Source organism: Papilio machaon, chromosome 23 (genome assembly GCF_912999745.1).
Source record: "Papilio machaon chromosome 23, ilPapMach1.1, whole genome shotgun sequence".
NCBI classification, from domain to species: Eukaryota; Metazoa; Arthropoda; class Insecta; order Lepidoptera; family Papilionidae; genus Papilio; species Papilio machaon.
The window spans coordinates 4,364,472-4,378,059 of record NC_060008.1 but is presented as its reverse complement, the minus strand read 5'-3'; the positions used below and the strand labels follow the sequence as shown (position 1 = coordinate 4,378,059).

Sequence of the window (13,588 nt, the reverse complement as noted above, 5' to 3'; positions counted from 1 at the left end):
AGCTTTGAGAAGTTACAAGTTCGGGTAAACTATTAGTTTATAGCTCGATTTTGAACGTGGATCCGATGAGTTGCGGTGTTTCTTACTAAATGTTCAAGTAATATTTAGCTGGAAAGCGTAAGATTATTAACTTCTCTTAAACCTAATAAGTATAGATAATCTTCTAGATATTTAAAAAAAAAATGGGACCCATCTGCAAGCACTTCCTTTCGATTAAAATAATTTTTATCAAAATCGGACCACCAGGGGCGCAGCATCGCGGTAACACACATAAAAAAATACAGTCGAATTGATAACCTCCTTCTTTTTGAAGTCGGCTAAAAATGATTGTACCCGTTATTAAGTCTTGTCTACAATTTTTTTAATTCATACCAAATTGGATATTTATGAATATTGTACACTACTGTCTCGTCTATCACTTCGACGTTTTGAATACTGGTTTAGTGGAACTTGAGACTTAATAGAAACGGAAATTGTAACTCCCAGACCTTTCGTCTCCCACGGCATTTAGACTTGCCTTACTTGCATCGGCCCGTTTCGTTTCATTTAGACAAGCAAACAATTGCCAGTCGGCGAGAGTGGCAGCTAATTGTGGTGTTCCGTTGTAGCAGACGCTGCGGGCTACATCTATACGTTGTGGATATTATTTCTTGATAACGTATAAGGTGCATTTCATTTTTATTCGCATAGACTTCTTTATAGGGTAACAGAAATACATATTCTTATCCAAACATAGTAATATAGTATATATATTTATGTAATACTATCAGTTGCAAGCGACTTCATTCGCGCGAATTAAAAAATAGCCTTTGTCACACGGGGATAGTGTAGCTTTCGAATAGTGGAAGAATTTATCAAATCGGTTTAGTAGTTTTTATTAATTCAATAAAAACAAACAATCAAATCTATCCTCTTTTTAAGTATAGATTGGCTATTTCAAATACCAAACAATTTATAAGTTTTCTTTTCGTTCGAGAGTCTCGTAAAAATGTAGACGTAAAAGCTCTTTAAAACTTTTATCATTCGATAATCACTATGTTACCTTTTTTATCCACTATAGTGAACTATAGTTTAATTATTACAGCAACCAAACTGGAAGAATTTAATATCATGAATAATCTTCCCTGTAGGAGGGCACCGGCGAGTCCTCATTATGAACTCATTATGACCTCTCGTAAATACGAAGCATCCTGAGCGCTGTGCCTCCACCTGAATAAGCTCTCCATCAAAATAATACTCTGGCAATCTCCAAATTAAACTAGTTCACATTTATACACGAGTAGTGAAATTACTTGCATTATTGCCTGTTTATTATAAACTAGCCTTTAATATGCCTTGATGCATTAGGTACCTTCCCGTCAAAATATCGTAACGGCTCAACGGAACTCGATGAAATTTGGCATAAATATAGAACATAGTCTTCCAGACCACATAGGCACACTTAAAGCTTTTTTTATTTCCGTGCGGATGGAGTCACGGGCGACAGCTAGTAATATAATAATTTCAAACTTTAGAAATGAAAACTATTATTATATATTAGCATTTGATAACTTAGATTCTTAGATCATTAAGTAAATGAATATCTACTAACTACTGCTTATCTTGTTCGATGTAAATTGTAAACAAAGTTTAATTTTAACCCTTTATAAAAAGACTTACAAAAAACTTCTCGGACCTTAATCGGACCCTTATTATAAACAAACTGACCTCGAACTCTGATTGCGGTTGCAGCTAAAAATTTTCACAGTAACTGCCAGATTCATTTAATGGTTTGATAGAGGCTCCCTTAGTGTAGGTTAACTGAGAGATATCCGACAGTAAGTTTAACAATCGATCATTTAAAGGAAGGCATAAAGTTGATACACTTAAGTACAAACCTATTATCTATTCAATAAATTAATAAGGATCATAAATAAATCAATACTTCCTCAGATATTAAAATTATAGTGTAACAAAATAATTCAATTATGTTACATACCGTTGGTTTCTGAGACCAAAATCCCAGTTTAAAACATAGTGTTATTGTATATAATTACAGGGATGACGATATGTTTTATATAAGATATAAGAGATTTCGGTCTTAGAAACCAACGGTTAGTCAAATCTTAAAATAGAAACTGCAATCATGTTTTAAAGGTTATCTAAGGTTGAAATGACGACCATGTTAGGAACAAATGTTCGCTACGACCTTACCATTTATAACGACCTCAATAACTAAAACTAAACCGCATTATCAAATGTAATAAGCACCGAGAATCGATTGTTTTGATTGATTCATCGAAGTACAGACGTGAACAAAATGTTTATTGCACACACAAAGAAAAAGACAAGTGTGTTCATCAGATTAAATTAAGACAGCAAACGTCAACATCACATATCTAACCAGTGGTACAGTTCGCAACAGAACCTGTTACGTTGTTGGTGGAGAGATAAAACAACACTTCTGTGTTTGGTCTATGTATAATATGTATTATAAGAAGATGCGTTTCTTACAACTATAAATCCGTATCTGTGTCTGTTATAACTGTCGCAATATTTTGGCACTACACTTATTGGAACTTCTTTATACAAAAAAATAACATTCGACTTTCTTTACATAGACATATAAATCAAGCTTTCAATCTAAGTTTCTGAATATGTCAATACATTTCAGTTATAGATTTTTTTTTAAATTACAATAATTAGACATAAGTTTATTTAAATGTACCGCTACATTTTCTAATTTAAGTTAATTAACACGTTATGAATTTTCACGCTGACTGTACAGTGATTCATAGATTGCGCCCGCGTTGATTCACCCATTCGTTCTCGACGGCTTCGTTATTTCTTGTTTTTTTTTTCCTCTCTCGTCCTAATTCGATGATTGCTCGCCGACCGCATAACCAGTACTCCCGTCTCAGTAATTCAACGTTCGGAAATTGTAAAGATTTCGTCTGTAATTATGATTGGAATTCGATGGCAGGATTTGAAACGTGCTGCATCATTTTAATAGTGACACATTCAGAATGACCTTGGTATTTTCGTAAAGGGATTTTTTTTATTATCATTACGGTATGTCATATATATATATATATATATATATATATATATATAAAAGAAAGTCGTGTTAGTTACACTATTTATGACTCAAGAACGGCTGAATCGATTTGACTGAAATTTGGTGGGCAGGTAGCTTAGAACCAGGAAACGGACATAGGATAATTTTAACCCCGTTTTCTATTTTTTATTCCACGCGGACGGAGTCGCGGGCAAAAGCTAGTAATACATAGAAGTAAAAAAACGTACGTGATAAAGTCATTCTTCAGGAGTTTTTAATAAGCGCCGAAGACCTCGCCTTATATTTAACTTTTCATACTATCTCTCTCTCGTTTATATGTAAAATTCCTTTGTCTTTTTCATATTAAAGTTTTGTTGCTGTAGGTACTTGTAATTGATTTTATAAATTGACGTGTACAATGTCGACACAAAGACAATAAGCTTTCCCCGTACAAACGAAATGATTAATTGTGTCGACTCGATATAAGTTCGTAAGTGTCAATTAGTAACACACAGCGCAACCCCTTTTGTTTGCTCTGCGGAAATATTTACACACGTCGAATGGAACACGGTCACCACACGTCGGCGTCGTTGACGGGACATTCCTTTACCCATCCGATGAAAAGATTAACATGTTTTAAATTAAACTATTCGTTGGATCGGTATAAGCGACAGATAAAATATGACTTTTAGTGTAGTGTTAGTCTTGTGCTGTCATTTTTTCAATACTTTTCCTGTAAACTGGTAAATTTTTCAGTATTAAACTACTTATTAACTTAATTGCATTTCGGAATTTTGAAATATTTAAGACATCTTTTGAACAATCTCGTGTAAAAGATTATGAACTTATATATGCTAATTACCCCATTTTTATGGTTACACTAACAAAGCCATGTACGTAAACACTTTTGTTGTCAATTTGGACTCGAGGCTTTGATGAAAAGCTTAAAAGCAAAATAAAACTGTAACTGCCAGGGCGAAGACACTTAAAATTTCGTAGTCTTCATTTGACGTACTTTTTCTCCGAGAATTTTATATTCTTGAAAAGGAATTAATATTAAAAACTTAGTATCGTATTGCCTGTCTTTTTGCTTATAAAATAATAATGTCTCAGTCGGGAACAAGATAATGTATCGCCGGTATGCTAAAATCTTGTCAGTATTAGAGTTTGAAGAGTACAGTAAACCGACTGACAAGGACTATTGCGGATTGACATCTACTTCAACCGACTGACTGTACTCTTGATAAATAAAGAGATTTACAATATACCTTTATTTTTATTTAATTTAAATAGCTATTAGATATTGAATGCTTTTTCTTATAATTTGTTTTATAAGTCCAATAACGTCGAATTCGTTTAAAGAAAATATTGGAAAGAAAATTAATTTTAAGTCGCTTAAAGAGTTCAAGTACATTTCTATTTACAAATATACAGATTAAAAATAAATGTAAAAGGAACCTGTAGTCGGCAGTAATTCTGTAGAGCCCGCATGAGAGCATTTAATCCATCTTGGTAATGAGAGAGGTGGCCTTGAGTTTCTTTCCTTGCTATTTCTTAAACTGATCGCTGCTAAAATGTTTACTCATAAAGTTTAATATTAACACTAGTAAATACAAAGTTAATTTATATATTATGTAATACATAAGTATTACTTTCTGTACAAAGAAAACAAGACCAATTTTCTTTCTACAGCATTTTTGTTACCTTCAAAGTGTTAAATAACAAATTACATCATTGCGCAAATATATACGTTTTATGGCAACATTTCCAGATCGAAGATTACATCTCCACATATCTGATATTGACCAATCAGAGAGAATCTATCGAGACAGAATTGCCAGCTATAAAAAGAAATCATTGTTTACTCCACTATGTTACGTGAAAATTCGTGTTTATGTAATATATAAAAAAATATTTGCACGTGTGTCGATTTATACGCTCTTCAGCATTTCCCCGGACTTTAATTAAAAATGCCATTATTCGAAAGGATCTCGGGTAAAAACCGAAAATCCAATATGTCCGTACAAAGAGATATACGTTGACCTTTTTTTCTAATGGCTTATTATAAAAAAAAAATGGAATTATTATTTTTTTGTTTCGGACAAACCTACTTTCATTTTAATCAACTTAATAATGTTCGACATAGAAATTTACTATTCAATTAGAATGAGAACGTTGAAAGATTTCAGATTGTCGATCTGTCTGTCAAGTTGCAATTGGGAATCATGAGGCCTACTTTAGTACCAGTGGTTTGTAGACAGCATAAATTGAGTTGCAATTAGTAGACATTCAAAAGATACAAGACTTTGTTTAGTGCGTTATTGAGAATAAATTTCTTTGATGTTTCAATGCGTGATGGAACTTTGACTTGTTAGGTATGGTCCGAATAACAGCGGGTGAGATAGCGGATTTTTTGTGTCCGTTTTGAGGAAACAAATCTTCATGATTTATGTGAAAATACTATTTTTAATAAATAATTATTTCATCAAAATTAGATAAGAGATAGCGATATTTTTAAATAAATAACAGATCTGAGATCGAGCATTTGTTGGATTTTGATAGTTAATTTAACATCAAAACACGTAAACGCTTCCCGCTTGCAGTGGAGATGTACAGAACTATCCTCGAACTAGGTTACAGAACAAAGAGGTGTTTATGAATTCCGCACCACTAGGAAAGTAACAAAATACTTCTGACCCAAACTTTCCGGAACAATAGTCTTTATCTCATTCCACTGAACTACGAATTTGATAAGTCGTGAGAAACGCAAACAACTCGCTCGCGAGGCATCGGACAGGGCTGCCATTGTTAAATTATGTATTGACTATACATCACTACATTATGACGATAGGGTTGTGCAAACTTACTTTAAATATGTTACCAATTTGAAACAATTATACCTTACTAATATTATAAATGCGAATGTTTAGATGGATAGATGGATGTTTGTTACAAGGTATCTTAAGTGTTAGGGATCGGTTCCATGGATCTCGATTAAATTTGGTATACATGTAAGATCACAGTTTGGAAAAATACATAGGCTACTAATTAAATATTTATTTCATACCGCATATATGATAAAATCAAACTTCAATTATGAATGTTTGGCAAATTTTAATTGCCAAATTCAAAGTGATTATTTAGTTAGATTATTTAATGTGTGGCAATAACAAACGGTCAAAGATCAATAAGAGTAAAGAATAACAAATCAGTAACCCTTACCGTACACTTTTATTGTTTTTATTTAATTTTTTTATGTGCAATATTTTTAAGTATCGTTGTAAGGTACATCCCTAGTAGAGTGAAAACTTTATGAATACGCATATAAATAGTGATTGCGTGAGAGAAATCAAATGGGTCGAATGATAACTTTATTATGTCCATACATCTTTTGTAGTTTGATAGATTCTTAATATTCCCGCGACCTTCGAACTTCATTTGTTATTGAAAATAAGAATATTTTAGGTAACAATTAATCTTACTAATATTATAAATGCGAATGTTTGGATGGATGTTTGTTTGTTTGAAAGTATCTACAGAACGCCTTAACGGATCTCGATGATATTAGGCATAGATGTAGATCATAGTCTGGAAGAACACATAGGATACTATTTATGGTTTTTTTTTACTTGTGCGTTGACGGAGCCGCGGGCGACAGCTATTACATACATATGCGACAAGAAATAAATACTATATATGGGGATTGGGACTTCCAAATTATGACAGGAAAGTAATTGTTTGAAGGTATTTTAAATGTTACCGTTGACATATATAAGCACTTATATATTAAGATTAGCATCAACTGTTTCTTTTTAGTCGACTTCAAAAAGAAGGAGGTAATCAATTCGACTGTTTTTTTTTTTTATGTGTGCTACTGCGAATCTCCGATTTTGATAAAAAATACTTTAATCGAAAGGAAGTGCTTGCAGATGGGTCCTATTTTTTTTTTTAAATAACTAAGACTAGTAGATTTTTTCAAGATGTTATGTGTAAAATTTGAACCTGTGTTTAATTTCCGAAGGCGATATTTTGTAAAATAAAATAAAAACTTGTGAGCCGTCATGGGACGCCTGGCAGATGTGAAACATCGTGTGTGTACAAGTAATATGCATAAAATATTAAATATTATAATTAAAGAAATAATAATAATAATGAAAATAATGATAATAATAATAAATAAATATGTAGAATAATAATAATAAAAATAATAAATAATAATAATAATACCTTGTGTTATGTACCTACATTATGTAATACCTAATGTATACCTTAGTATAGCTTGGCGACCCGTCGCCACGGCAAGCGTCGCCACGCCAACGATTCGGTTTACAAGTGATCCTATAGATGTTTCACATCAAAAATGCGACATCATTTTTATATTAACTTCTCCGTATATAATTACTATATTTTATTTCGTAATATAAGTACTACATTTTATTTGCAGGAAATGCCTTTGATTTTATAAGCATTCGATATTACTAAATGTAAAGTCTGTTGTTAGATGATAAAGTAATAATTATGCACAACACTAAACTTGAATTAAACGAGCGAATTGAAAGCGTCCCCGAATAACAGGTGCGGTATATTTCTGTGAAAGCCCAGCGCGGCGTGTAATAACGTTTTTTTCACACAATCGTGAGCTGAAAATATAAACCGACAAAGGTCAGGCGCCGGGCTACATAATTTATACCTCACTTCCCAATAAATACTTATTTTTGCAATAACATTTATCCAATTTTCCTCAGGATATAAATTTGTTCATTATGTAATAAATAAATATGAAATGTGACGAAAATTTGTGCGAAAATAATCTTACTTTTTCAATTCAAATAAATAATTTATTTATATAATTATATACTTTTTTATTTAATTATTTTATTCAGTGGTCCGTGGTCTCTACATATGGGTTACGGGCGTGATTATGTTGTTGTTGATATGTATTTTTTTTACTTCCTTAAAAAACCTTAGTAGTCTTTATATTCTTCCAGACTATATTCTACATTAAAACTAAATTTCAGAGAGATCCATTAAGCCGTTCTGGAGATATCTTCTAGAAAGCATTCATGATACAAATTCGGATTTATAATATTAGTAAGATAAAGAAGAAAGGTTTGATTGTTCGTTTGCATTGAATAGGCTTCGAAACTACTCAACCGATTTAAAACTTTCTGACACACTATGCCCGGACAGAATACATTTATTATTATTTTATTACTAGTTTTTTTTAATTCCGCGCTGACGAAGGCGCGTTTAACTGCTAGTATTATGTAATGTTGGTTATTTATATTTATATACGTCAATTAAAATTAGATACCACGTAACTCCAGAACTGTTGAATTGATCCGGATAAAATTAAAAAAAAAATTAGATTAGTTTGGAATAGCTTATAGGCTACTAATTGACCTTTTATATATTCTATGCGGATGAACTTGCGAGTAAAATTAGTTTAATATTGTAACTTAATTATGTAACGAGTAAATTAAGTATGGATCTGAACTATCCACAGTTAATCGCGTACTCAAAATTTGATATAGACATACTGGCACGGATTAACTCGTATGTGATTCATGAAGTACAAGGTAGTGTATTCCCAAGCCCGTCGGCTTAAATTACACTTTGAGAGAACTTTAATAAGAAGATTGCTTTATGTGCGAACACATTTCAAGTTTCGACAACGTGAAATGCAACGCTTAGTAATTCATTAAGAATCTTAAAACAATCGAACCTGGGTAAGCGAGAGTCAGAGGGATCGATATTTTTCTCGCTCTTAACGCTTTCTTTCTAATCCATGTACTGGAAAAATGACATTCGCTTATAGTGGGTTTTCGCTTATCCAGGCTCAACTGTAGTGCTTGAAGATGAGTATCAAAGTGTCTTTTTACTTATATAAGTGATAAATAACGAATCTTATTCCTTTACTTTGTTAGTTAGAAACGAACCCATTGGTATTGTTCTAATACATAATCTAATGAGTGTAAGAGCAAAGTTGTATATAGTAGAAATATTTATAGTTATAAGTTTGTTTTATTGCTTTAATTATTTTCTAAGTAATAAATCTAACCGGTTGTTGACTATCACGTAACATAAATATAATCCAATTCTTGCGCAACTAAAAGCAAAGCCGCATCACATTCGGATGTCGTAAAACCGTCTTGCGTCGGAATGTAGACAGTATAACTAATTATGCACATATTTATGAAATTTACTGAACGCTAATGGTATCAGAGTGTCTTGAATATGCGTTAATATCACGCTGAGGCGTAAGCAATATACTAAAGATATAGATGATATACTAAAGATGGCATAATTGAGGTCTGCTGACGATAATAAGCTAAAAGCGTTTCGTTATCTAAGTGTATCACTTGAACGCTTGTGGTAAATGCTTCTTAGTAAAGTAATAAGTTATTTGTTGAGAGATATTTTTATATACTATGTCTCGCGGGTTTTACTACCCACAATAGAATTATGAACACTTACCACTTTATAATTTATTTTTATCAGCAAGTCTTTTAAAGTACATAGTCTGATGGTAAGATAATATCATTAATATTAGGTAGTCTCATATGCAGGAATTGTTTGATTGATATAGATATCTGTAGACAGAGATTGGTATTGTCGTTCCATTAAAAAAAAAGCTTGATTCAATATAACTTAAGACCTTACATCGCCTTAAGAATTCACCTCTGTCAAACTGAATAGCAGTACCTAATTTTCATTCACGCTACGAAATTAATAGAAACATTTATTCCTTCGTATTAAAGAATTAAGGATTCTTTCTTTAAATCCAAACAAGGACTTCTTTGATCCTTGGATTAAAGTCTACTTCGTGAGAATTTTACGTCTAGAGTTGTAGGTGAGTAGAGTTTAGTTAAAATGTACGAACAAAGATACTTGAAGACTTACAAGTATTAAAGTCAATTTGACTTCCTTAAAGGAACGCTTTGTCTACATGAAGTTAAGACGCAAAATATTGTTTATCTCTACTATTGACTGTATGAAAAATTATATGTACACTCAATACTTTTATTTTTATTATTATTTTTAAATGTTATAAAATGTAATTATTCATTTTAATGATTATCTTGTATTGTTACAGCGGACCCGCTTCCCGGCAAGCACGTGCCGCTAGAGAGCTATGAGAGCGAACTGGAGCGGGAGCACGCGCTACCCACGTCCGTCCCCAATGCCGACATACTCAAGACTAACAGCAACCCTACCTATCACAAGCCGAGGTAAGTTCGCAAAATAATCAATTGGTGACAGCGCCATCTCTCGATCTGTGTTTATACACAAATGCTTATATAACGTTATTAAAATTGATTGGACTAGATATTATTTCTCTTCTTAATTATGAAATATGTTTGGTTTCAGTCGCGTTGTATTTAAGAGCTTTAAGAATAATTTTAGTAAATTAGACGTCATAATGACGCCAGAAGTGAACTCATTAATTCCACTCTGTCATTCTCGTAACGAGTGGCGTTGTGTTACCGCTCTTGGAAATTAATTTTTACTAATTACAAGAGGCCGTTAAGGCAACTCTCAAACAAAACCCTAAAACAACACGGCGAATCTCTGAGCGCAGCTTAATTCCGGGCATAAATTAAATCATTATCGTAAACTCGAGTTAGGAGACTCCTTAAAGTTAAATGCCGTTTGCGCGCCGCGTAAAACTTTGATCCCTTCCGCGCAATTAAATACGTCCCGCTATAAAAGTCGACGAAACCAACCCGTTCGGATATCACATGGACAAATAAAGAAGTTAACTTTGACCACGCTTTAGTTTTCTTTTGCTTTCTTAGCGTTAACTTTGACCTAATTGACTTATTAGAAGACATTGAAAAAAATAATGTAATTTTATATATACAAATAAGCAGTGTATGAGGCTAATAAAATTTCGAAATATATTTCTATTCTCGGCGACATTTTTACCTAAGAAATACGTTAGACCAGACGTCCATTAACTCTTACGCCCACGCATTCCAAGAACGTAGACTTCTCCATTTTCCACAACCTTAGCTCTATTATTCACTTAAAAGCTCATTAGTTTTCAAATAAAAAATAAGGTTTATAATACCTGTGATACTGTGACTGTCAACTTGTGAGTTTCCATTGTTGAAATACTTTAAAAAATACATTCAACGATTTGTATTAATATAAATCTTACTGCAGAAATTAAATTGTCATTGACACTGTCTACAAACTACTATTGGTGTAAACTGTTACGCTATTTAGTAACTAATAGTAACTAAGTTCGTAAAACTTACTTCGTCTGTGGTTCAATCTGCTTCTCATACTAACAATCATATTTGCATCTTAAATGATTAATTATGTTTTCAATTTCTCAACCTATTTGGGCCATCAAATTATACTTTTTTATCTAAATAGTAATATTTTAAAGTAATTTTAGAACACATTTTACGAGTTCATTTGTTTGTGAGGCAAAATATCGGTTTGAAGTCAATACCGATTATACTTTCATTATGATAAATCGATTATGTTTTTTATGTTTCAGTAATATAAACGTGTCAGATAAACAACAAGGGAATAGTGAATTATATTTTCAAGGACAGGCTCAGACGATTCGATGTGAAAAAAAACAGGCAATTGTCTGCTTTTCGAAGGTCTATATTCCGCTTATTCATTATGTAAGCTCTGATTTGAATAAAAACAAAGTTGTCGTTGGAATTGTTGAGCGAAGTTTGTAATCTTTGATTATAGAGAAACGGACTAGGCAAAGCCGCAGTTGCACTATAAATTCTGCCGGGGATGAGGTATAGTTAAAAATTTAAATTTCTTTGTGAAAGCATATTAAATAAAAAAAATTACTCACTAACAGAAGCAAGGTAGCTAGTTTAGCACTTGTTCCTTTTTGATAGAGGGGAAGATGCGTTTGACAGGTCCTGGCTCTAAAAGTCAAAGTTTGCGATGGCCAGCCGACGCCGATGCTGTTTATCGTCGAATTCAATTTGTGACGCCGAGAATTTGTCAGATTTGCATTTTTTTTATTCCCGAACAACGTTTGAATTGTTTTAACGATTGGGAATTCAGCCAGTATTATGTAAAGACATTAGCGTCCATTATCTTTTTTTCTCGTCCTCTTTTTAGTAAAAAGGTTTTTGTTGATGTTCCAACTTTTGTTTAATCTACTAAAGCGATTTGTCATATTACTTTTAATAATCAATTACTCTCTCCTTATTTTGCTATGGTCGGTCAGTATAAAGATTGACGATAGGTAGTAATTCAATGTATGGAGTATATGAAAAATAATAAAAAAACAAAAAGTACAAAAAGACTCTCTCTAGCGCCAGACACAAATCGCTTCCTTTTTTTTCCAACAAAGAAGTGTTTGCTTTTATAGGAGACATGTCTAGGCTTTTTTTTTCATAACAGTCTCGTCAGTGCCCTTGCTTCAAGCGCCATTTTGAAACTCACCAGTATCGTTGACGTGCAGACGCCTCCGGCACGGAAAAGTTGCTCATTAGATCCTTTCCGGATGCATCCTTTGACAATGCAATGTTCCGCTTAAATAATTACAGATCCCGTCAGTTCTATCTCTTCAACTTCGAAGTTACTTTTTGCATTCGAATAATGCATGACGCTTGAATTTGGACGCAAGATAGGGACACTAGTTAGTCTCTGTTTTAATATGCGTCTATGATCGTCTGAGCACGTTACGTAGCACTTGAATGGATTGTAAATTCAAATTCTAAAGTATCTACGAATCAATCTTTTGCTCTAATAAATGTTGTAGGCTTTTCCTTGTAACAAATAAAGATGTCTATATCCATTCATAGATAGTCTTAGATCGAATAACACGTATATATTTAAGTATATTAGAGATCTAACATACTATTGCCCGTGTGGTATCTCTCTAAATAGCTCAGATGCAACAGATAAAGGTCTAAAATCAGATTTTATGTTCATATCAAACAAACGTTCAGTTATATTAGAAATTCAAACTAAGAATAGAAAATCATCAATCGAGTGGTAATCGATTTAATTAAAACAGATGTTATGTAGATCGTTTGCAGGAATCGTGCTCGGTGCAACCAATGTTGCTAACAAACATTTGCATAATCATCGGCTCAACAACTACTTGGATTCGATACATCGATAGTTTTAGTGTCGATGAAGCGAGAATCGATTCTCCTTTGAGCTAAGTTTGCTTTTGAATTTGAGACAATATTTGCAATTACGATTGTAACTTCAGAACCAACATTTATTAAGCATACAGTTCTTGGATCTGACAATGAAATATCATGAACTGATTTTAAAATGAATTTATCAGGGTTGACTATTCCAGCGTAAATATTCTGTGGGAATACAAAGACAATATTTTTGGAACGAAGTTCCTTATCGCGCGTTGTGAAAGGGGGCTAGACGGAAAAAATTCTTACGAAAAGTTGTCACGACACTTTTTGCTATAATAAGTATGTTAACGACGAATGAGCGCTACTTCACCATGGCAACGATGTGACAATATATAACGAAAATTCATAGAAATAAAATGTACTTCTTGTGAAGACTTAAGTTTTTTATTCATAGAATAAA

At 32.7% G+C, this 13,588-nt stretch overlaps 1 protein-coding gene across 2 annotated transcripts in view; it reads left to right on the top strand.

Moving 5' to 3' along the window:
• Positions 1-13,588, top strand: part of LOC106716885 — a 322,836-nt gene that overhangs the window by 299,225 nt on the left and 10,023 nt on the right. For both annotated transcript variants that reach the window (XM_014510542.2, XM_045683717.1), the window contains one exon: positions 10,134-10,269. In XM_014510542.2, the coding sequence (XP_014366028.1) occupies positions 10,134-10,269 (136 nt within the window). The remainder of the gene's footprint in view (positions 1-10,133; positions 10,270-13,588) is intronic.